Source organism: Tyto alba, unplaced genomic scaffold (genome assembly GCF_018691265.1).
Source record: "Tyto alba isolate M040663 unplaced genomic scaffold, T.alba_DEE_v4.0 Super-Scaffold_13, whole genome shotgun sequence".
NCBI lineage: Eukaryota > Metazoa > Chordata > Aves > Strigiformes > Tytonidae > Tyto > Tyto alba.
The window spans coordinates 32,052,193-32,073,905 of NW_024881275.1; the positions used below are offsets into that span (position 1 = coordinate 32,052,193).

At 39.0% G+C, this 21,713-nt stretch overlaps 1 protein-coding gene across 2 annotated transcripts in view; it reads left to right on the forward strand.

Moving 5' to 3' along the window:
* Positions 1 to 21,713, forward strand: part of APBA1 (amyloid beta precursor protein binding family A member 1) — a 110,635-nt gene that overhangs the window by 53,762 nt on the left and 35,160 nt on the right. For both annotated transcript variants that reach the window (XM_042787730.1, XM_042787729.1), the window contains one exon: positions 15,073 to 16,277. In XM_042787730.1, the coding sequence (XP_042643664.1) occupies positions 15,126 to 16,277 (1,152 nt within the window). In that variant the 5' untranslated portion in view covers positions 15,073 to 15,125. The remainder of the gene's footprint in view (positions 1 to 15,072; positions 16,278 to 21,713) is intronic.

A 21,713-nucleotide genomic window follows, 5' to 3' on the forward strand; every position in this document is an offset into this window, starting at 1 on the left:
GGCAAGACAAAGCCATGACCAACACAATCTGGTATTGGCATTAGTTCCACTTTGAGGAGCTGGCTGCTCTGGATGATCTCCAGCAGTCACTTCCAATCAGTATTTTTCTGACTCTGAGTTTGTAAGAACCATCTGAGTATTCAAGCAGTTACCAGAATGTACTTGTTTCTCAAATATTTCATCTATGTCCATAATGTTTTTGTCTTACCTTTTCTTCCCATATTCTCTGGCCCACCAGTGAAAAAGCATCAGAGAGAAAATATTCCCATGTGATTAGAAGAGTGAACATGAGTTAGAAAAGATGATTGATAGTATCAAACAAATGTTTTTGTGGAACTGCTCTGGGGCTGTCCCTGACCTAGCTGCAGCCTGAGTGGATCTGTAGGACAAAATGTTTAGTATCAGGGACCTAATAAATGGACTTAGACACGTTTGAGGAGTCTCATATCGCATTAGATCTGGACTGGTTCTGTGCCTGAATGCTCACCAGAAGATTGAACAAATTGAGTGCCCTCCTGGATCTCTCTTCTGCCAATTGATTGTTGTTTGAAAGAAATCCATTATGTGATCTCCAAGTCTGCTCTGCATTGTGCGCTGAAGTGCAGTGTGTGTGGCCCATCAGAAGGTGACCTTCAAAGATGTACATCGGATACAAACTAAAATGCAAATGTAGACCTGCTCTGAGAAACTGGCTCTGACATGTGTAAGTGACAATCTATTCACTCTCACAAGCTGCAGGTGTGTGTGGGGCTGTTCTGCCCCCTTTCCTTCCCCTTCCCCTTCCCCTTCCCCTTCCCCTTCCCCTTCCCCTTCCCCTTCCCCTTCCCCTTCCCCTTCCCCTTCCCCTTCCCCTTCCCCTTCCCCTTCCCCTTCCCCTTCCCCTTCCCCTTCCCCTCCCCCTTCCCCTTCCCCTTCCCCTTCCCTTTCTCTTCATTTCCTTTTTCAGTCTTTTTTTTCTTCTAGAACTGATGAGAATCAGAAGTTCAGAGACTTTCAGAAAGCCAAAACTCTGGTCATAGGTCTGAAAGAGCAAAGAGTGTTTTCCCAGGACTGACTGTGATTTACTTAGTTGTGTACCTACTTTAATAAAATTTCTTAAATACTACTTCAGCTTGTAGTGACTCACTCTTAGTTCCAGAGCTTGGATGTTGTGTATTTGAGCTGTCTGCAGAAACTGGCCTGTTCAAAACTCCTTAAACTTGGCCATGCTAAATTCCTACTGTTGACCAGCTGCTTTTTACATAAAAATTGTTCTATTCATATAAATGATTTAACATGTGTAGAATGACAGAAGTGGCAAAAGAGCCTTTTGGACTCCCATAGCTGTTATAACAATGTCAGAGTGTCAGAAGACTGTAAGGAAGTTTATGTTGTTCTGATATTTTAAAAGGTAAAGTTAATGACTGGATCATCGTAGTGTGGCAGCTTAACATCAGTCTTGTGTAGGATAATGGAATGGATGTTGTGGGTTGACAAACTGGTCTTTCCAAATGGTTAATGCTGCAGTTCAAGCAAGCAAGATCTTAGGGGGTCATAATGGTTTGTGCTTTTTAGGGAGTCAGGTTTACTGATCAACATGGGGTTTTACAACTTCTGTAGAGCTAAAAGCTTTACTTGTCCAGAGGAGTCCATGTAGCTTAATACCGACAGTAGCCATCTACCTGACTGGTTTGAAACACAGTGTCAAATTCTGTAGTGAAGTTTTAATCTTAACGTAATCATGAAGCAACCTACAGATCTGGGAGAAATACATAATTCTTTCTTATTTTCATTGCTTTTTTAATTCACTTCCATATTTAAAGTTAATTCTGTGGCTTCCTATCATAATTTTAAAGCACGTTTCCATGAGAGAAATCACATCATCAGTACTTTTTTGTCCTGAATTTAAGAAGTTAAAACCAAAATTAAGCTGTAGTACAGCAAAGAAAAGGGAAATTAGTATGTGCATGCATATAAGGTCACTTACGCAAAGGTCAGATACTTGAAGAGAGGTCCAAACCCTTCCTTTGCCTTATAGATAGCACAGACCAGAGCAGCATGGCTTTTAATTTGAGTTAAATACCACTAGATAATAGGGCCCTAAGTGGCACACTTAAGCTTGGATGTCAGAAGAGAAAGACATTCTATTGTAGGAGATATGGTCCTTCCCTGAAAAGGGGTAAAAAAATAAAGTAAAATAACTTTAAATATACCATTCCCTGGCATTATAGAATCCTTCTTATATAGGTATTATAGAACATTTAAGAGGCATCTTATTTTCTCTTTAAAAAATGTAGTAAAGCAAAATAATTAGGGCTTCCATTTCCTGGAGTGAAAAGGTCATGAGTGTCTTTGAAATACATTCCCTTAATAATAACTTCTGAGGATAAGTGAGAGGAGCCATTGACTCTTAGACTGTTTGCAAGCAAAAAGGAGAAAAATGTTAATAGATGAATACCTAAATATTTTAATTACTTCAATTATTGAAACATTTAATGACTGTACTGTTCTTCCTGTAAGTTTATCCATGTGAAGTGTATTTTACCTTACAAACTTTTAGTTTCTGCTTTTCTCTCCTGTAATTCCACTACTTGGATGTGTTAATAATATAAAAAGATTTGATAAGGATAAGAATGCATAATGAAAATATTTTAAGTGCAATATTCTGTTCTACTAAAATCTAAGTATTGCTATATAAAAAGAGAAGACAAAGTAACTTACTTTTACAGAAATGTGAGCCATTTGAATTTTTTTTTAAAGTCAGTTCCTTTTGAAAGGGAGACAAAAGCACTGAGGGGTGGGGAACAAATAATTTTAAATAGAAAATAACTGCCACCCTATACGAGTTTAGAAAATCTTTTATTGGTGTTCTGTTTCACTTACGACTGCATCTTTAAATGCTGTTACACTATATCCTTTTTTTCCCGTTGTCTGTATGCATTACTTGGCTGGCACTGGTTTGTGTGGAGGTTCTATCTGTCAATGTTGCATAGGGCTGTGAAAAGTGGTTTTAGGTGACTCCCCTCAATTTCCTTTGATATCTTCTGAACTCTCCTGTGTAATTGTGGTCCAGTGAGTTTGTTTTCTTAGTAGGTAGAGACTGGCAAGTGTATGGAAAGTTTTGCGGTTTTGACAGAATACATATGGTTTTGATTATCATAATCTGTTAGTAGTAAGTGTTCTGGTTAACTTGATTAGCATCAACAGATACATTTTTTTTTTTTCTTAACCTGATGGCACCCCTGTGGCTCTAGCCAGGCGTCATGCCCATCTCCTTTGCTCAGACTGTAATTTCTGAGCAAGCTGCTGTTTGAGAGGGAAATCTAAGGACCCTGAGCTGTGTACAGCGCAATTACTAACACTCTTCAAGCTCTGTTCTGAGCTGCAGTTGTGGAGAAATGCCAGCCTTCATTAGGGTTTAATTATGTCTGGGGAACAGATTTTGTGTGTAGTTGACTTGGAGCAGCTACTTCCACCAACAGAAATGTGCTTGTGCTGAAAAGTAGGTCTCAGTCAAGATCTTCCTCAGAGCAGAGAAAAGAGAGTGATGTTGATGTCCTCCTTATCTGAATAACTAATCCTTCTCTCATCAGCTCTGGGGAGGAGCACAGGGTGTATCTTGCTTCCCGAGTCCCTGAAGGTGCAGAAATTGTTAATGTTTCAGGCTAAAAGCTTTGCTGTTGGAAAGCCTGGAAAAGAGGCAGACAGGTCTGGAGAGGCCAGTCAAATGCAGGTGGGTGCTGGTCTAGCCAGACAGGCCTCTTGAAGCTGAAAATCTGTTGTGTTGTGCCTAGTGGTGCGTCTCCTCTGGTGCTGAGAAGTGGCTACATCATTTCAGAAAGGTCATAACAGTGGGAAGATGTGCTTGAGAATTTTTGCTCTAATCGCTCAGGACTATGCTTGGGAAGTAAACGTGTGACAACCTTCCCTGCGGTTTTGGAGGGGACCATGGGGCTGTCTTCACAGTGTAGCACTGCAACACAGTTGCAAATCTGTGAGAAAATATAGGTGGCAGATCAGTTTTCCTTCAAGCCTCTGGAAACTTGTGAGCTGATCTGTTCAGCTTCGGGGTTTTTTTAATGTGGGCTGAATGAGCAGCTTGTCCTTGAAATAGAAGTAAAAGGATCTGCAGGTGTTATTAGAACTTGATGGTTGGAGATGAGATTGGGTTTACTATTGTGGGCTAAAATGGTAACAAAATAGAGTAGAAGAAAAAGCTGTCCATACAGAGGGAAGAAAAAAGGTAATTTTAATCTCCTGTAACCTATATATGTGCATTCCTACTTCCTCCTCCTTTGCATCTGTTGTTTTGCTCCATAGTTTTTGTTTCATGTGATATTTTCTTTTATTTCCTGAGAATTAAAGTTATGTAGATACAGGCTCAAATCTATTGTAGCATTAATTGCAGGAATATCGCAGCTTGAAACCACTTTTTTTTTTTTGGTAAATTTTCAGCTGTGACTATACCCTTAAATGAAATCTCTTTTTTAGTGGGATTCCACAGTTTCTTCATGAGGTTTTGATAGCCTGCAGCCCTTACATTCTTAATTAATTTCTGTGAATGGAAGCCAATATGGGCTGTGACATCTTGCTGTCACTCAGAAAGAAGAGGTAAACTCGTTAATACTTATAACCTTCTTCTCAATAAAATAAGCCAGGCATACATCGGGTCCTTGAAAAGGAGCTTATGCTATGGCAGCTAGGAAGTGTTAATTCAGTTGTTCTCAATGATGAGAAGCAGGTGGAAAAGAGGTGATATGCCCACCATAATCAAAGACTTTGGAATTTTAGTTGCCTCATCTCTCTGTCTTCCTCATTCTTCTCCAGTCTGAATAACATCTCCACATCTTACGTATTTCCTTTTCCAAGCCTTTCTAGAAAAGTGTCAAAAAACATGTAGTAAAGTGTAAGTCTAATCAAAATAAGAGCTGTTGATTTCAATGCTTTTTTTTCTTTTTTTTTTTTTTTTTTCCCTAGGATGAAAGTGGGGGCAGGGTGGGCAGGGATTGTAAAATCTAGTGTTTTCAGTAGCAAGGTGTCACAGTTGCCAGGCAGTGGCACGTTATACTATGAGAGGTAAGCAAGTTCTGTATCTCATCTATCCCACTTTTCCAGCTTAACTCAGGTATAACTCCTTTGAAACTTGTGAAATAAAATGAATTAAAGGAGGATCAGGTATCTTATTTTTTACTGTATGAGCCATGATTGCTCTTTATGAGGGAGTATGCTTAGCTTGAAGCTGTCAGGTAATAACAGATGCCTCAGAACAAATCCTTTCACTGATCGTGTGACAGAATCTAGGAAGTTACATGGGGTTCGGCACCATTTCTGTACCAGTTGATCCTGTGCTTTTGGATTTGGTTTTGGGAAGATAGGAAACAGATTTTTAGATAAAGATGTGTTGCTCTGTTGTCTTCTTAACTACTAGATTTGTTACAGATACATTTAAGAAGTAAAAAGTTATTTTTAGGTGTCCCAGAGGCTTTTTTTTTTCCTCCACAAGTGTACTGTTCTGCTACTTTAGCCTTTTTTTTCTTTGAAACAACCTCTCCTGGAAACAGTATTCTGCAACTTGCTTCTCTCAGCTGAAGGAAGCTAATTAGACTAACAGACTAACTAGCTGGACTTCAGTGTCTGTTGTTTAACTTGATTTTCCTGAAGGCTGCATATTTGCTGAAGAGCCTTCTCTCACATTTTAGCAGACCCGTCTTCGTTTCTTGAAGTGGTCTCAAAACCATTCAAATGTTTCTGTATACCTGACAGAACCTGTGGCTTGACTGAATTAAAGAATTTAAAACTTTAGAGTTTAACTCACTTGAGAACTTTGGTTTCCATAACAAAATTGATAAATGTGGTGGGTTGACCCTGGCTGGAAGCCAAGTGCCCATCAAAGTGGCTCTATCATTCCCCTTCCTCAGGTGGACAGTGGAGAGAAAATATAAGGAAAGACTCATGGCCAAGATAAGGACAGGGAGAGGTCCCTCAGCAATTACCATCACAGGCAGAATAGACTCAATTTGGGAAATTAGTTTGATGTATTACCAATCAAATCAGACTAGGATTATGAGGAATAAAACCTAATCTTAAAAACACCTTTGTCTCGCCCATCCCTTCTAGGCTTAACTTTACTCCTGATTTCTCTACCTCCTCCCCCCAAGCAGCGCAGGGGAACAAGGAATGGGGGTTGCAGTCAGTTCATCACACACTGTTTCTGCTGTTCCTTCCTCCTCAGGGGGAGGACTCCTCACACTCTTCCCATGCTCCAACATGGGTCCCTCCCAAAAGAGGCAGTCCTCCACCAACTTCTCCACATTAGTCCTTCCCACGGGCTGCAGTTCTTCATGAACTGCTCTAGCATGGGTCCTTTCCACAGGGTGCAGTCCTTCAGTCTGATTTCATTGGTAATACATCAAACTAATTTCCCAAATTTTTTACCTATGTCTACAGTTCTGTATTATACTATTGCTGGCATCTGAAAGGAAATTGAAAGAGTATTGGGCTTGCTGGGTCGGTTTGCAACTTTTTGTGTAGTATAGATCTAATCCCTCTTTGTTTAAATAGGGAGACATAGTTTTCATTGCTATAAAAATGTTCCTAGTGTAAAGACAACACCATTTGTATTCAGAATTCATCACTAGAGAGTCAGCATTTTCTACTGTGACCTCTGAGAGAGTTCTACCCATTTATACAGAGGAGACAAAATGGTACATTACAAACAACTATATGCTCAGATTTAGTAAAGATTAATTTTTAATAGTTGTACCTATAACAGAGATTGAAGCTAGTCTTACATTGTAGTATTGATCTTAAATGTTGTGTTTTGACATTGCTTATATACTGTTACAATTTCTCTTGATTCTTTGGAAATGAATTTTATTATTAACCATGATTTAGATACTATAGTAACAATTTCAGTGGTCAAAATTTTAGATTAGCTGGCTGCTAATTAAATATGTAATCCATAATACACCCAGGAGTAAAGCCATTGGTAACCTGTCAGAGAAGCACAGCAGAGTGAAAAAGAAACCCAAATTTCCCTTACCTTAGCTGCCATAGGACTTATGATGCTTAATCATTCTGATTGGTGACAGTCAGATTCATTCCTTCAATCAGTTACAACTGGGATTTGTGACTTTTTTTTTTTTAAGCATCTTCAGTCTAGTGTGTCTAATTTTTATACTTTACTATAGAGGTTGCACGTGAACCCTTTTCTAGATTTTTCTCTACTGCTTTTTGTTCATCTCTTCTGTTTGGGCCATGTTAGTTAACCTTCCTCTGGCAGCAGATGGATGGCTTCAGAAACTCCTGGAGTCCACTGCCGCTGTTTCTTGTGTAAGCAGGACTTCAGTGTTAAAAGGCGGTGAGAAAGGTCTGTTCCTTTTCTGATCAGAGCACTCTCTTTCTCTGGTGCCCTAAAGCATTACGAGATCTGGCCTGTCTGCACTGAAGATTACTGAATGTTATTTCTTGTTCAGGTTTAAATTTTAGTTTTGAATAAGATGAGAATTGTAAAGAGAGAAAAGATAAATGTTTTTTGAGGGCTCATTAGCTCTGGTAATTATAAATCTGTTTGCTATTAACATAAGTTTGGCATTCTTTTCTGTCAGGTGCAGGTTTCTCTCAGCTTCCCTTTCTTTTCATGGGGGCAGGCATGGGCCTGAAGGAAGGAGGCCCATGGGCAGGAAATGAAGTAGCTGTTTGTTTGGTTTTTTTTTTTTTTTAATCCTCTGTCTATTATGCTGGCTTAATTGTTGACTGCATACTGGTTGTCAGCTGTTCAGTGTGCTCAGGTTCAATGGAACTGGAAACTGATTTTTTTCTTCAGATGCTCAGTTTAATAACTAGCATGCCTAAAGCTAATTATTACTTTTATTAAAAAAATTCTCATTAATTGAAGACTTGCAAAATGCTGCTTCTTATCTGTTTTAAACCCATATTAAAAACAAGTAGAGGTGATTTGCATAGGCAGTAAATAATTTGTTTTCAATAAGCTGTTAAATTTGTAAATATAATAATTAATTGTTTTATTCCTAAAGTACTTTTCAAATCTTATGAAAAGATAAGATTTATCAGATATATCGCCATTTTTTTAAACTGGTCGTCCATAGTTTCAACTGTTTATGTGCTGCAGTAGATGAAATGAGTTTGTGCTTCTGAAGACTTGTATCAAGGGTGAAGTTATGTTATCAAAACAAAAAGTTCAAGAACAAAAGTAGGTACATAACTCTCCATTTTTTAATTCTAAAAACGCTGTTGAGACAGAACATGGTATGGTCCTAATATTCTGTTATCTGTCATCCAGGGAGTGATGACACTTCCAGACTCCACTGGAGAGTTGTGTGACTTGTTCAGGTTTCTTTAGTTATGATGTGAATTCAACTTAAAGAGATAATTAGGAGCTGATGTAAACAATTTTTAGATTGAAAGCAGAAATACAAATTAATTCCCTGTAATCACAGGGTTAGTCTGAGATGATGTGGTTTAGGAAGTCAGCTGCTGACACATGTGCACCCTTTCCACTACAGAATTTTATACCCTGGAGAGAGCCAGAGTAGATTTAGAAATAGTGGAAAGCTGAAATCTGAGGTATGATCTGCCTTTGAGTTACTCAGGTGCATGCTGTGGCTTAATCCAATTTACTTCCATTCCAGCGTGGTTTGTGTATTCCATTCATTATTGTTCCATATGGATCTCTGGTGTTAATAACATAATGTTTAATTGTGTTATATATGGGGATGTTTATAACTAATCATATCTAAACAATAGATGTAACTATGTCTTCCCAATACATTTTTTTTTTTTTTTTTTTTTTCTGCTGCAGACTTAAATCCTGTGATGGTCCTGTTCTTTTAGCTCAGTGATTCTTTGGTCATAAACTCATGGGTTTGTGTTTTTTTTTCCTCTGTTGTGCCCAAAATTTGACTTCCTGTGTGCTTTCAGTTGTGGAAAAACGTGAATGGTAAGCCACTGAGTCTTGTGCCACAGTGCTTGTCTTTGGCTAGTTGTAATTCTGTTGTTAGGCACGGGATTGCTTCTAGGTGCCATGGCTGAGATGATGTTGTAAGCATGGGCCAGTGTACAACTTTCTTTTAATAGCAGTATTTCCTTGCTTTTTGTTAGGAATTTGTGTACTCTTTTAGGCTAGTTGTGGTCAGAAAAGACCGATATAGATAGAAGCTACCCCCTTTTGAAACTTACATACCTTACTAGAAAATAAAAGGCTTTTCAGTCTAACACAGAGTAGTTTGTGTTTTAAACTTTGCTGCTGCAGAGTTCAGAAGCAGACCTGGTACTCAGAAAGGGAAGCTTCCAAGGTTATTATGAACAAAATTGGAGTAAAAGACTTTGCAGAAAATATTAAAGGCAAATTGTAGCTTTGAAATTAATGTGTTTAAACTTGTTTGAAATATTACAGAGATACAAGGATTCTACAAGTACTTGTAGAAAATTTTGTGTGCAGAGCAATATTGTGCATGCTGCTTTTCTGCTTTACAATTACAATATTATGAGAGTTCACAGTTGTTCAGCCTCACCAGTATGAACCAATGTGCATATGTTTGTGCAGGTGGTGGGGTGTTTGTGTCACTTCCCAGGTGCTGCTTTTGCTCACTGGCAAGAAACATACATTTCACAACTTTTTTTGTTTAAAGCTGTCTTGGATTAATTTACTTAGCACGTAGCAGCAGAAGCAAGAAGGTTTCCCAAGCAGGTTACAGTTCAGAAAAGAGAGAGTCATCTAACACAGGAGAGGTGGGGAATTCTCTCTAAGAGGGCATTGCATATGTTGTTAAATTCTCAGGCTTTTTATACCGTAGGGGTTCTTTGAAAAAAAGTAAAAAAAAAAAAAGAAGAAAAAAAAAAAGAAAAAGTATTCTGAAGATGTGTGTCAAAGACATATGTTTGCTATAAGACTATGCTTTTTGAAAGGTAGCTTGTGTTATGTTTTGTCAAAATAACCTCATCTGTACCAGTGGAACATTGGAATATTGCTGGAGTCTGGAAAAACATAGCTGCTTTGTGGAATTCTTCAGAGAACGTGCCAAGACAACTTGCACTTCTGGTGGGATGCCTTTGCAAATTCAGTCAGAGGTCTCTGTGTCTCTAGTGCGACTTGGAGTTATGGGTAAATACGTTCGAAGAAAAGATATTTTTTCATAGAAAACATCAGTAACTATGTCCAGAGTTTTCTAGGGAAGACAAAACTGGTTTTGCTTACATGCTCAGCTGGCATACTAACTTTTCTGTTGCAAAAGTTCTGCAAAATAAGAGGAAACAGTTATACTTCTTATAAGTGAAAGTAATAATTTAAAAAACATATGTATGTAAATACCCCTCACAGTGATAGAGGCTGGGGCTGGTGGGGCCAAGGAGCAGCTCTGGGGCACAGCCCCGGCAGCAAAAAAAGGGGCAGCGGTGCCTGGGGTGGTGTGAGCAGGACAGGACCCCGAGAGCCAGGGGAGAGCAGGGACTGTCCCCTCTGCTCGGCGCTCGGATACTGCCTCTGCTCTGGCTCCCTGATACAGGAGTGACACTGACAAACTGGTGGGGGGTGAGAGGAGTCCGCTGAGACGGTGGGGCTGGAGCCCCTTACTCTGCGAGGAGAGTCTGCCTGACCAGGGCTGGTCCAGCTGGGAGGAGCAATGGCTTCAGGGTCACCCAACAGCAGCCCAGGGAATGGAGGAGAAGCAGCCGGGCTCTTCACATCAGTGTGGGGTGGGAGGGTGGGTTGGGACAGGTGGCGCATGCTGAAACAGGGGAAGTTCAAACTGACCATAAGGAAGAAACTTCTTCCCCACAAGGACAGCCCAGCAGTGGAGCCAAGGCCCAAACGGGCTGTGCCATCTCCAGCCTTGGAGGTTATCAAGCCCCAACTGGATAAGGCTCAGAAAAACCTGATCTGAGCTGAGACCTGGCTGTGCTTTGGGCAGGGCTTGGAGTGGAGACCTCCTGCAATCCCCTCCTGGGTTATGCTGTTATCCCATATGTGACAAAAAACAGTGTGTGTGTGTGTAGGTGTAGTCTTGGTTCCACATGGCACACAGCTTTGTTTTGAGACGGCAACGGTACACAGACCTATCAAGAGTGTGTTCTTTTATTCCAGAAAGTCAGGATTAGACTGTGAAAATACAATGCATAGTGTTCGTATAAAGTAAACTCTAAAAGGCATAGTTGTAACAATAGTAATAATAATAACAACAACAACAATAATAATTTTATATATTTGTTTATTTATTTAATAGCTTCATTTCTGCCTGCATGTGCAATAAATCAAGTAATTATACATCTGGACTTGGGAAACAACAAATCTGAACCCTCATATATTTCACCTTTGCTTACTGCATGTCTTTTCCTGAGTGGCACTGGAGCATCTTGTTCCGAGATGACAGTATGCCCTTTGGTGATGGCTTAAATACTTCCTTTTTTACTCTAAAGTATCAGAGAAAAATCCTTAAACTTCCAGATTTTTCTTTGTGTTGCTTAAGAAATACATGGAGAAGTTTAATTTTTCTTCTTTACAGGCAGGAAGGTTTAACCTTCAGCAAAGAGCTAGCTGCAGTAGTAATACAACCTCTGATTTCTCTATTTTAGAAACAGATTCATCCATCAAGTCCTGACTGTGAAGCTAAGAGTGCTTACAGAGCACTTTCCCATATATGTTTGATTACTGGAGCACAGCTGCTGTTCTGGGTAATTAATGTGAGAGTATAATATCTTTCATATGGGTCCTGCATCTTTATTTCCAAGGTCAGATGACCTCTCTTGCTTATATTCTCTTCTGTCTTTGGCACTTTATGTAGGTTATTGATTTTTGTTTGCTTGCTGGAAATAAAGTACTTTTTGAAGGCCTGGTGAGAAAGATCAGGCAGGCCTTGTATTTGCTTCAGGGAAATGCTACTAAGAATAAAAAAAATTTGGTTTTTAGCAGTCTTCCAGCTGCCATGTATGAAAAGGATTTTAGTGCTTCTAAACTCCAACCTTAATAGATGGTTCTTTTAAATTACTCTCCTAAAGACTGATTGTTAAACAGTTAAATAAATGTACTTGACTTAGAAGCTTACTTTTCATCGAAGGTTACTGGGGCTTAAGTAATTTAAGGGAATTTATTGAGATCTACAATTTTATAAGTAAACTTCTAAAAATTAAATTTTTTTAAATTTCAAAATATATTTGAAAAGAATATTTTATTGTTTGCAAAATTAAAAAGTTAAATTAAATTATTGGAGGAAGGGCAAACAGAGGAGGACTTTTTTCAGTAAAAAGCTTTAAATAAAACTTAAAGTTTCCTCCTTGTCCTCTCAAAAGACACAACCTTGAAAATTTAAGGATATCAATATTTGAAATTAATCTGAGAGCATTCTTCAAATGAGAGCAGTTTCACAAGCAGAACTTTGGAAACTTTTGGTTTCCAAAAGGAAAATGTTGGGGCTCTCAGGTGATTTTTATCAGTATTTTGTATGGTTTGTAATCTCTGTAATTTATTTCTCAGAGCTAAGACGTGTCAGCGTGGCTGTCTGTCCATAGTATATATTATGTTGCAAGCCTATATTGAGACTTCTAAAACAGGATCATGTATTTTCAAATATTATCAGAACATCAGTTGTCATAAATATTGTGGCATTTGATACCGTATTTAACTTGAGGTATAGGTAGTCTTCATACATTTGAATTTTGCCTTCTTTACTAACTTAATTCAGTTAAAGATCTGGCAGGATACATATGATAAAGATTTCAGAAAGTTGATAATTATCCTGTGTTTATGTATAGCTTTCCTGTGTTTATGTATAAATTTTATCCTGTGTTTATGTATAAATTTCTTTCAATTTGTCCGGCCCTTTTACTGTGGGTGATCTATGACACTTCGAATGCAACAGATTTAATGTAGAATTTTTAAACAGCCCTCTGTTTTAGCCTAATTCTGCCTATGTGCAAGGCAATGGAAATATTATAACTGACTTCAGTGGAAGCAAGAAATCCTGTTTGGGATGGACTTTTCAAAGGTCTGTTATGCCTTGACATCTTCACCCATGTTTTTGTGGGCTTAATATGGAAAGCTCTTCGATATTGTTGTTCTTGTTTACTTAAATAATGTCATATGCTGAGGGGAGTGTTTGCTTTGTTAGTTCTGGCACACACCTGCATACACACCTATATTCTGCCCATTCTTTTCTGATTTCTTGGAATTCAGCTGGAAAAGACAGTACCTTGTCACTGAAGGCTTCTTACTAATATACCTTCTTTAGCTGGAAAACGACGAGTTTTTTCACAGTTATTTTGCAAAAAGGATTAGTTTGTGTTGAACATCTTGATCTGTTCAGTTGAGATATATTAGCTATTATTTTACAACTGCATTTTTTATATACTGTATGATACATTATACATTTTTCTCCCCTGTGATGAGAGTGGGAAAGGAAGTTGAGTGAGTATCTCACACCCCCATCATTCACCAACCTCTGGGAAAATTGGGTGGCAGTGTGGTGCTTGCTTGCCAGCTGGGGTTAAACCATGACAAGAGGTTAAATATGGTTTGCAAAAGCTGTGTATGAGCTATTTCTGAAAATGGAAGGTTCTATTGTATTTTGTTTCCTTTTTTTTTCTTTTTCTTTTTTTTTTTTTTTTTTAAGGACTCCTAAGTTTTAAAAGCTAAAACACCAGGTGTGGCAAAGTCAAGGAATGTTCGCTGCGCTGGAAGACGCACTCACTAGATTTCCCATGGAAGTATAGCACAAACACCTAGCCTTGCCTGCCTGTCAGCTTTTCTATTAGAGGGCAACTGAAATTACTGTTGCTTTTTTGTCACAGGAAGTTATTCCCACTGCTCTTTTGCAAAGAGCTCATTTAGTCAGAAGAGTGTCACTTGAGCCTCCTTGCCTCAGTTCAGTTGATTTGATTCAAATTCTATTTTACAATCACATTATTTTTTAAAATTTTTAATTGACATACACTTTTATAGATCCTTCAAGTTAGAAGTCTTCCAACAGGTACCTTTTCTTTTAGTACTTATTTAATAAGTCACAGGCTAGAGCTGCCTTTAGATTATGGATATGTGGCTTGACTGGGGGACCTAAAAGGACATAAAATGTCCTTTTGATGACACTAGATTTTAAAAACATAGGGCAAGGTTCAAAATAGCTGAAGCTGTTACATAAAAATGAAACCTTCTGAGCTAGATAGGCCTGCTTGCTCTATGAAACTTGTAGAAACTGCTCTGTATTCTTATGGAGTTTTCCCATTTCTGTGGCCTGTGTATTTATTATTGGCAGACCCCTCTACTAATTATATCATCTTCTGAGATTTTTACTCGGAGTCAGCAGGGCTAAGATGCCTTACTACTTTCAATGTGGGCATGGTTATGAATATTAGTAATGTCTTATCCGTGTTTTAGGAAAGATGCTTGGTGCAGAAGCCATCTTAAGTGATTATAGATACATTCCACGAAGGTAACTGTGTTGTATCTAGCTGTCATGTGCTTCCGTAGGGAGAAGGAACTGGTGCTTCAGACACCCTGAGAGTGCATTTTTGTTTCTAACAATTTTTTAAAAGTGCATAAGGGGACTAGCTCAGCTGAAGGTACCTTACACAAGAAGTGTAGTGTGACATAGCTGTCATGTATCTGAGCAACTGCAGACTCCTGTGATGGGACTAAATTTGTCATTTTACATTACAGCATCCTTCCTTTGCACTGAGTTAGTGAGCTGTAGGGAGAACAGAGGAACAAAGGTGGAATATTTCTGTCATATCTCTACCCTGGCAAAAGTTAGCTTTTCTAACATGTACCTACCAACATCACTGAAATGCCATAGCAGTCCATAGAAGCATCCCCAAGGAGTTGCTTGGAAATTATTATTTCACAAAGAATTTGTCAGTAGAAGTGAGAAGTGCAATCCCCAAGGGGATCTTTGTTGGTTGCTGCTGTTGGAGATCATTTGCATGGGAGATCATACTGTTGTACTGGCTGTCATCTGACTTCAGAGCTGATGAAGTCAAATGCTTGTCTGCTGGGGAAGGAAGGGTGCCTTTTGTTGCTTCTGTTTATTGACTCCAGGGTTTTTTTAAGAGTGATGTCAGAGTTGTTTTTTTTATATTTCTTTCCAGCTGTGATAGACAAAATGTCAGCAGAATAAGTGACCTACCCACCAGAACTTGCCATGAACCATTTGGTTGGACCACCTGAGGGGGAGGTAAGTGAAGAGCCAGCAAATGGAGCAGTGAACGAATCAGTGGAGGCTGACCTGGAGCACTCAGAGGTGGAAGAGGAACAGCGGTATGTAACTCGCTGCCCAAGGCATACAAACAGCAGCCAAGGGGGCCTGTCTGGGCAGGAGGAGGAAGGGATGTTAGCTCGATCAGCCAGCACTGAGAGTGGTTTCCACAATCACACGGATACTGCAGAAGGGGATGTGATAGCCACAGTGGAGGACAGTTACAACACAGAGAGAATTCAGGAAAATGAGGATGAGAGCGCATATGCAGTGCAATACAGGCCTGAGTCTGAGGAGTACACGGAGAATGCTGAGGCTGAGCATGGCGAGGCCATTCATAATCGAACATTGCCCAATCACTTACATTTCCATTCGATCGAACACGAGGAAGCCATGAATGCAGCCTACTCGGGTTATGTCTACACGCATCGGCTCTTCCACCGAGGAGAGGATGAGCAGTATGCTGAGCCTTACGCTGACTATGGACTGCAGGAGCACGTCTATGAGGAGATAGGAGATACACCAGACCTCGATGCTAGGGAGGGGATCCAGCAGTATGAACGGGAGAGGGAGGAAGCTGACAATTACCGCAAGGAGGCTCTTGGTGCCCGCCTTCACCATTACGATGAACGGTCTGACGGAGAGTCCGACAGCCCTGAGAAGGAAGCAGAGTTTGCACCCTACCCAAGAATGGATAGTTATGAACAAGAGGAGGACATTGATCAGATTGTAGCAGAGGTGAAGCAGAGCATGAGCTCCCAGAGCTTAGACAAGGCAGCTGAAGATATGCCAGAGGCAGAGCAGAGTTTGGAGCACGGTCATGCTCTTGCCGGCAGTGGGCATGAAAGTAATGGCCAGCTCCCAGCTGGTTCTCGAGTTACATCCAGCTCAGGAGAATCTGTGCAGAGGTACAGCAAGGAAAAGAGAGATGCAATTTCACTGGCCATTAAAGATATTAAAGAGGCTATTGAGGAAGTGAAGACAAGGACCATCCGTTCTCCTTATACCCCTGATGAACCTAAGGAGCCGATCTGGGTGATGAGGCAGGACATCAGTCCAACCAGGGACTCTGACGACCAGAGGCCACTAGATGGAGATGTGAGTATACAAAGCTTTCAGCCCTCAGGTTATGTATGTCTCCTTCCTTTAATTATGACATACATGGCAGTGAAGGAGAGTGCGTTTTGTTCTTTGTCACATGAAGCTCTTTTCTTGTTTGTTTATTTTTTTTTTTTCTGAAACAAATGCTGTTACATTCTTTGCTGCCGTGGGATATTTTAGAATAGCTGCCTAACACTTTGTCTTCTATTATCTATCTATCCTTGGGTGTTTGTTAATTCTGGGTTTCTAAATTTCATTTTCTGTCCCATAATAATCCTAACAGTTTAATCAGAAATCTGCTAATACTCTTTATGATGCTATCGTAGATCAAATTCATATTCTAGAAAAGTTGCAAGTTTTTTGTCCACTGGCAGGCCCTAGAAATGTGTTATGAACCTCAGTATATTACATTATCACTATCAAGTGTATTAATTTTCCGGCACCCTAAGTATCAAAGGCCATCGTTCAGATTTACAGCATCAGCATTTCCGAAGTTCTGTGCTTTTGGCATGAGGCTTAACTTGGATCAGAATCAGTTCCCAGTTTATGCTTCCAGCTGCCTGTATGATAATCTTTGCTTGAAGTTTTATGGGTTTTCTGCATTTCTAACAAAACAAACTCACTGTTAACTGCATTAAATTTATGCCTGATACGAAAAGAGCTCGTAGACTAAATTTACTGGCCAGAAATAACCTTATCGCATGGACCCATGCTATTGCTTCAAGGATAACTGTACAGCAAACATCTGTTCTGTCCTCTTTATTGTTGTGGAATGTTTTCTGTAACCTTGGAAGAACACTGAAAATAGAACTTTTTGTGTGTTGTTTGGTGTTTTAAACTGAATTATTGTAACATTCCAGAAACGCATCAAAACTATCCAAAACACCTCAGCCTCTGCAAAGGGAATTCAGATGGTGGAAAAAAAAAAAAAAAAAAAACAACACATATCATGTAGATCTATAACAGGCTTCTGATTTTTTTATCTGCCTTCAGAATGATGAAGGCTTGTATTCTACAAATGGGAAAAGATTTTTGGAACATGGTGTTTGGGTTGCTGAAAAACATGCAAGTTGATTGAGACATGTAGCTTTCAGATTTTATTTTTCCTTGAAAACTCTTGGAAATGCATAGTGATAAGTATGTTTGGGATGCTTTTTTGTTTCTTCATAATTTCCTTGAAACTTTAAAAACAGAACAAAACAAAACAAACTATACTGCAAAATATTCTACAAATATTTTTTAAATTATGTCTGTTACAGAATTGATTAGCAGTCATGTGGATGGCTAAAGCAATCTTCCCCAATTATTCTATACAGGAGAATAATTATTTTTAAGTTAATTTCTTTAAAGATTTCCAAAAGCTCTAATTATTTCTCTCCCCCTTTTTCAAATAGATCACATTATTCTTTTGCTGTACATTTTGTTTGCTATATTGCCTGTGTTTGTAAGTGCTGTCTTTGTTTGGGAGGATCAAAGAACTTACTAATGCTTTCTGATTGTCTGATTGTAACACCCATTACCATGATGATCTCAGTGACATTAGGTTGGGGATCCTGAGAGCACTGAGTCCCTCCTGAAGGTGCTCCAGCTGTTCTCCAAAATCGTGCTGTACCTTGAATAATTTAACTTTTCTAAGGTATGCGGGTAGGACTCTGCCTGGTATGTTCATACAGTAAACAAATCAGGTGTTTCCATTGGTCTGTATTTACATTAGGTATTGAAGTACACAGGGGTTTCCATTTCACACCAGAAGTTAATTTCTCATTTGATATTTTTCATAGTCTGTCAGATAAGAACTGGACTGAGATTTTCAGTGCTGGCTGTAATCAAAACAATGTGTAATAATAGTATAGTTCAGTGCAAAGACAAAAGATGGATGTAGATGTGCAGACGGTCTGTGTTCTTGGAAAGAGGAAATAAAGGAAATCGTTCAGATGATCTGCAGCAAATTGAGCAAAATACATACTGTAGAAGAAGGAACTTGGGACTAGGTGGGAATTCTGCTTTTCACTGAAGATGAAGTATGTATTTGCTTTACTGGATTCTTTAATTCAGATGCCAACTCGTGAGTGGTCTGAACAGCCTGCTTTCTTTAACAAAGCATTTCTAGAATTGCCTAGCAGTAAATTGATCAAAATTAGATTGTGTTGACTAAGTGACCATGAGCGATCAATTGTAATAAAAATATAGTTGAAGCTCATTCATCTAAATGTAGATTTTTCTTCAGTCTCCCTTGAGAAAGGAAATAAGAACTCAGACAGGAGCTTTTAAGTGTAACCAGTATATGCCAGAGATATTATTCAGTCTGGTCTGCAACACTGGCCTTGAAATAAGGAGGAATTACATAAACAGAGTGTTTTACCTTCAGGTAGACATCCTTTTTTCCCTCAGAAGTATCAGGGAGCTGCAGATATGTGATGCAAATTGTGTGCTTTTATTACTATCAGTTATTTGCAGGTCTCCTTTGAAAATTGTCCCCACATTGTTTTATAACAAAACCATTTTGCTTTCAGAGACTTACTTGAAAATATTTGTTATCATTTTGTGTTGTTAATCTGAAACTGGCTGGGTTGTGATACTGAAACTGGTAGGACCTCTTTAGATCCAAACCGCAGTCACTTTTTATTTAGCTAGGAGCTCTTCATGAGACAGCAGTGAAGCTAGGGAGTCAGAGGAATGATTTCCAGTTGAGACTCATTAAATACGACAGCCTCTTTGGCCTTTTTCACAAGAAAGTGACTGTTACTCCTCAGTGCTGAGCATTTGGGTGATACATTCACAGCAGAATGTTTGGTAGTGTACCAGGTGGAAGCGTCCAGAGCCTGTTTTGAGAAGCTAACAATCCAGAAGTGTTCAGCTAGCCTGCAGCTGTTTATAGTTTGGGAGTGTTAGGAAAGACATGCAATGACTAACAGAAGGCTACAGATCACTGCATCCATTTGATTTTAAGATGCCCTGTTTCCAGGTTTATTCACAGTTTAATCTACTAGGAATTTGAGTCACTCTTACGTATTTCTCCTCAAAGGAAGTGTTTGGGAGGTGTATGAAAAAAGAAAATTGCTCATAGTGCATGAACAATTCTACTAACTCTGGTAGTCCTGTGATGTAGGAGGCCAGGTAACAGACTTCTATGAATAAATAAACAGTGTACTGAAGTACCTGCTTAATATTTAACAATGGAGAGTATTTGCTGTCATGTGCCTTGTACACCCTGATTTAGTGATGCGTGCTTTCATTTGAATAAGAGATGGTCTGGACATCTAGTTTGTGGGGAAGGTGTCGTACTTGTGTATTTGATAAAACCTGAAAAATTCTCCCAAGGTCCTTTGAATAAATGCAGTAGGATTTTTTTTTTTAAGTTTGCCACACATATGAGATATGAACAATTGACATATATTTCCAAAATCGGTTTATCAGAAAACTTTTTAAACCAACGCAGACCATCACTTGAATATGTCCTTGTGAGGATATCTCTTTCAAATACAATAGCTGTTAAAGCTTCACAACTGCAAGAAATGGGACATAAGGAAACTGACCCACAGTGGAGAAGACTGCAGAACTACAGTTAGCTTGTGTTTTCTGAGTATGAAAGAGGAGAGAATCTGTTTATATTGTACTGAATAATGTTCATAGCTGGAGACCAGCACAGAGCTTATGGTGTGTATGTGTCTGAGAGTGGTGGAGGGGGATAGCCTTTAGGAAAAGGTGCTGTTCTAGAGGTACACAGTTATCTCACTGGAAGGGAGGGCCCATATCTCACTTGGGTAGATCTTGCCCATCATTCTGCTCTGTCAGATTCTCCACCAGAAACCCTCAGTGAATGTGCCTGGCCAAGCACAGAAATAAAGGTTTAAAGGTTAAAATAGAAGACATCTTGAAGTGCGTGGATCTGGACTTGAGGATGAATACATGTGCAAATGGAAAAGAGAATAGTTTTGTGTAGTAGATCTCTCAGGATATAATTAAATATTCTGCTCTGTAAACTATACAGAAGGTCTAAAAAAGCATCTTTAAAATGTCATAGAGCTTTGAGAATAGTGGCTTGCTTAGTTGTGGAAGTACAGAGACCTGCTGAGAAAAACACTGAAAAGCACAAAAGCTCAAGCAGATTTTTTTTTAAGCTGGAATTTAAAGAACATTTCTGTCTTGTCATGTCTAGAGAAGAGAAGGAGGCTGCCTGCTTCACTTCTGCCATAATCAGGAGAAAACAGTAGTTTGGAAAGAGAAATTCTCCATTTCAGAATGAAATACCATGACCTTTTTGTGAGGGCCATTCAGTTTTCCATGGGGTTATAGATCTGAAAGCCAAGTTCTGTTGACCTGCAGGTCACAGTTTGTTGCTGCGTGCCAAGACTCTGATTTTGCAAAGCCCTCTCACTGGTGTTCACAGTCTCTGCTCCTCTGCAGACACTGCACACAGGTGGTACAATGTTAGAATAGACTGTAATACAAAGGCGAACCACGTACATGGTTGGTTTGGATCTGTGAAGTAGAAATTCAGAGCTGAAGACAAGCCTTTCAGATAGAACAGAACTGAGCTGCACTGTTTTGCTTCTCTGTTCTTTTTGATTGTGTATATTTTATTTAAACCTCTCAGTTCTCAGTTGCAGAATTTTCTCAATTCTGATAACTCTAGAAGTGAAATGTTTTCATGGAGATGGGTTTGCTTCACTTTTTCCACAGCAGAAGTAATGTATTATTAACAAGGCAACAGAGAAGTCTGTTTTAAATAATTTAGCAGGTTTCAGTAATAGATGAACTAAGGAGGAAAAAAGAGAAAGAAAATAAATGAAATAAAGATGAGTTTGTTTTGATAGGATATTGTTTTCATTTTCAGAGCAGACCTTTTAAAACTGTTGGTTGAGCAGACAGAATACAGGTAATTTTTCTGTCACCTGTGCAAGACCTCAGTCTTAAAATTATACAGGAAAAAAAATGCCCCAAGAGCCCCAAACCAAAAATAATTAACAAACAAACAAACAAAAAACATTTTCATATCCAGGGCAGAAAATTCTATGCTGATTCATCAATCACCCTGAAGAAAGCTTAAATTTATCAATTCTTCTGCTCGAAGACAAACACTCTCCAGATGAGTTGCAGGCTTTTCAGTTACAGTGAGTACTGGATACATAACCCCTTGAATATTTTTTTTGTTTTGTTATGTTTTTTAATTATTGAAAGATTAAAGCAATTTCAAGTGATTTTTCTATGCTGTTGGAGACTAGAATGGCCCTTGTTACAGTTAGTCTTTTGAAAATACAAGAAAGTTCCATACTGGTTTTTTCAAAGTGATACAGAAAGTTGTATTCAAACTACAAGTTCAGGTGAAAGTACAGCTGAGGAAGTCCATACTTGAGAGAGAGAAACAGCTCCCACTGAACCAGCTTCCAGGAACACTGCTGTGCTGGCAGCCTTCCATCCAGCATGCGTGCT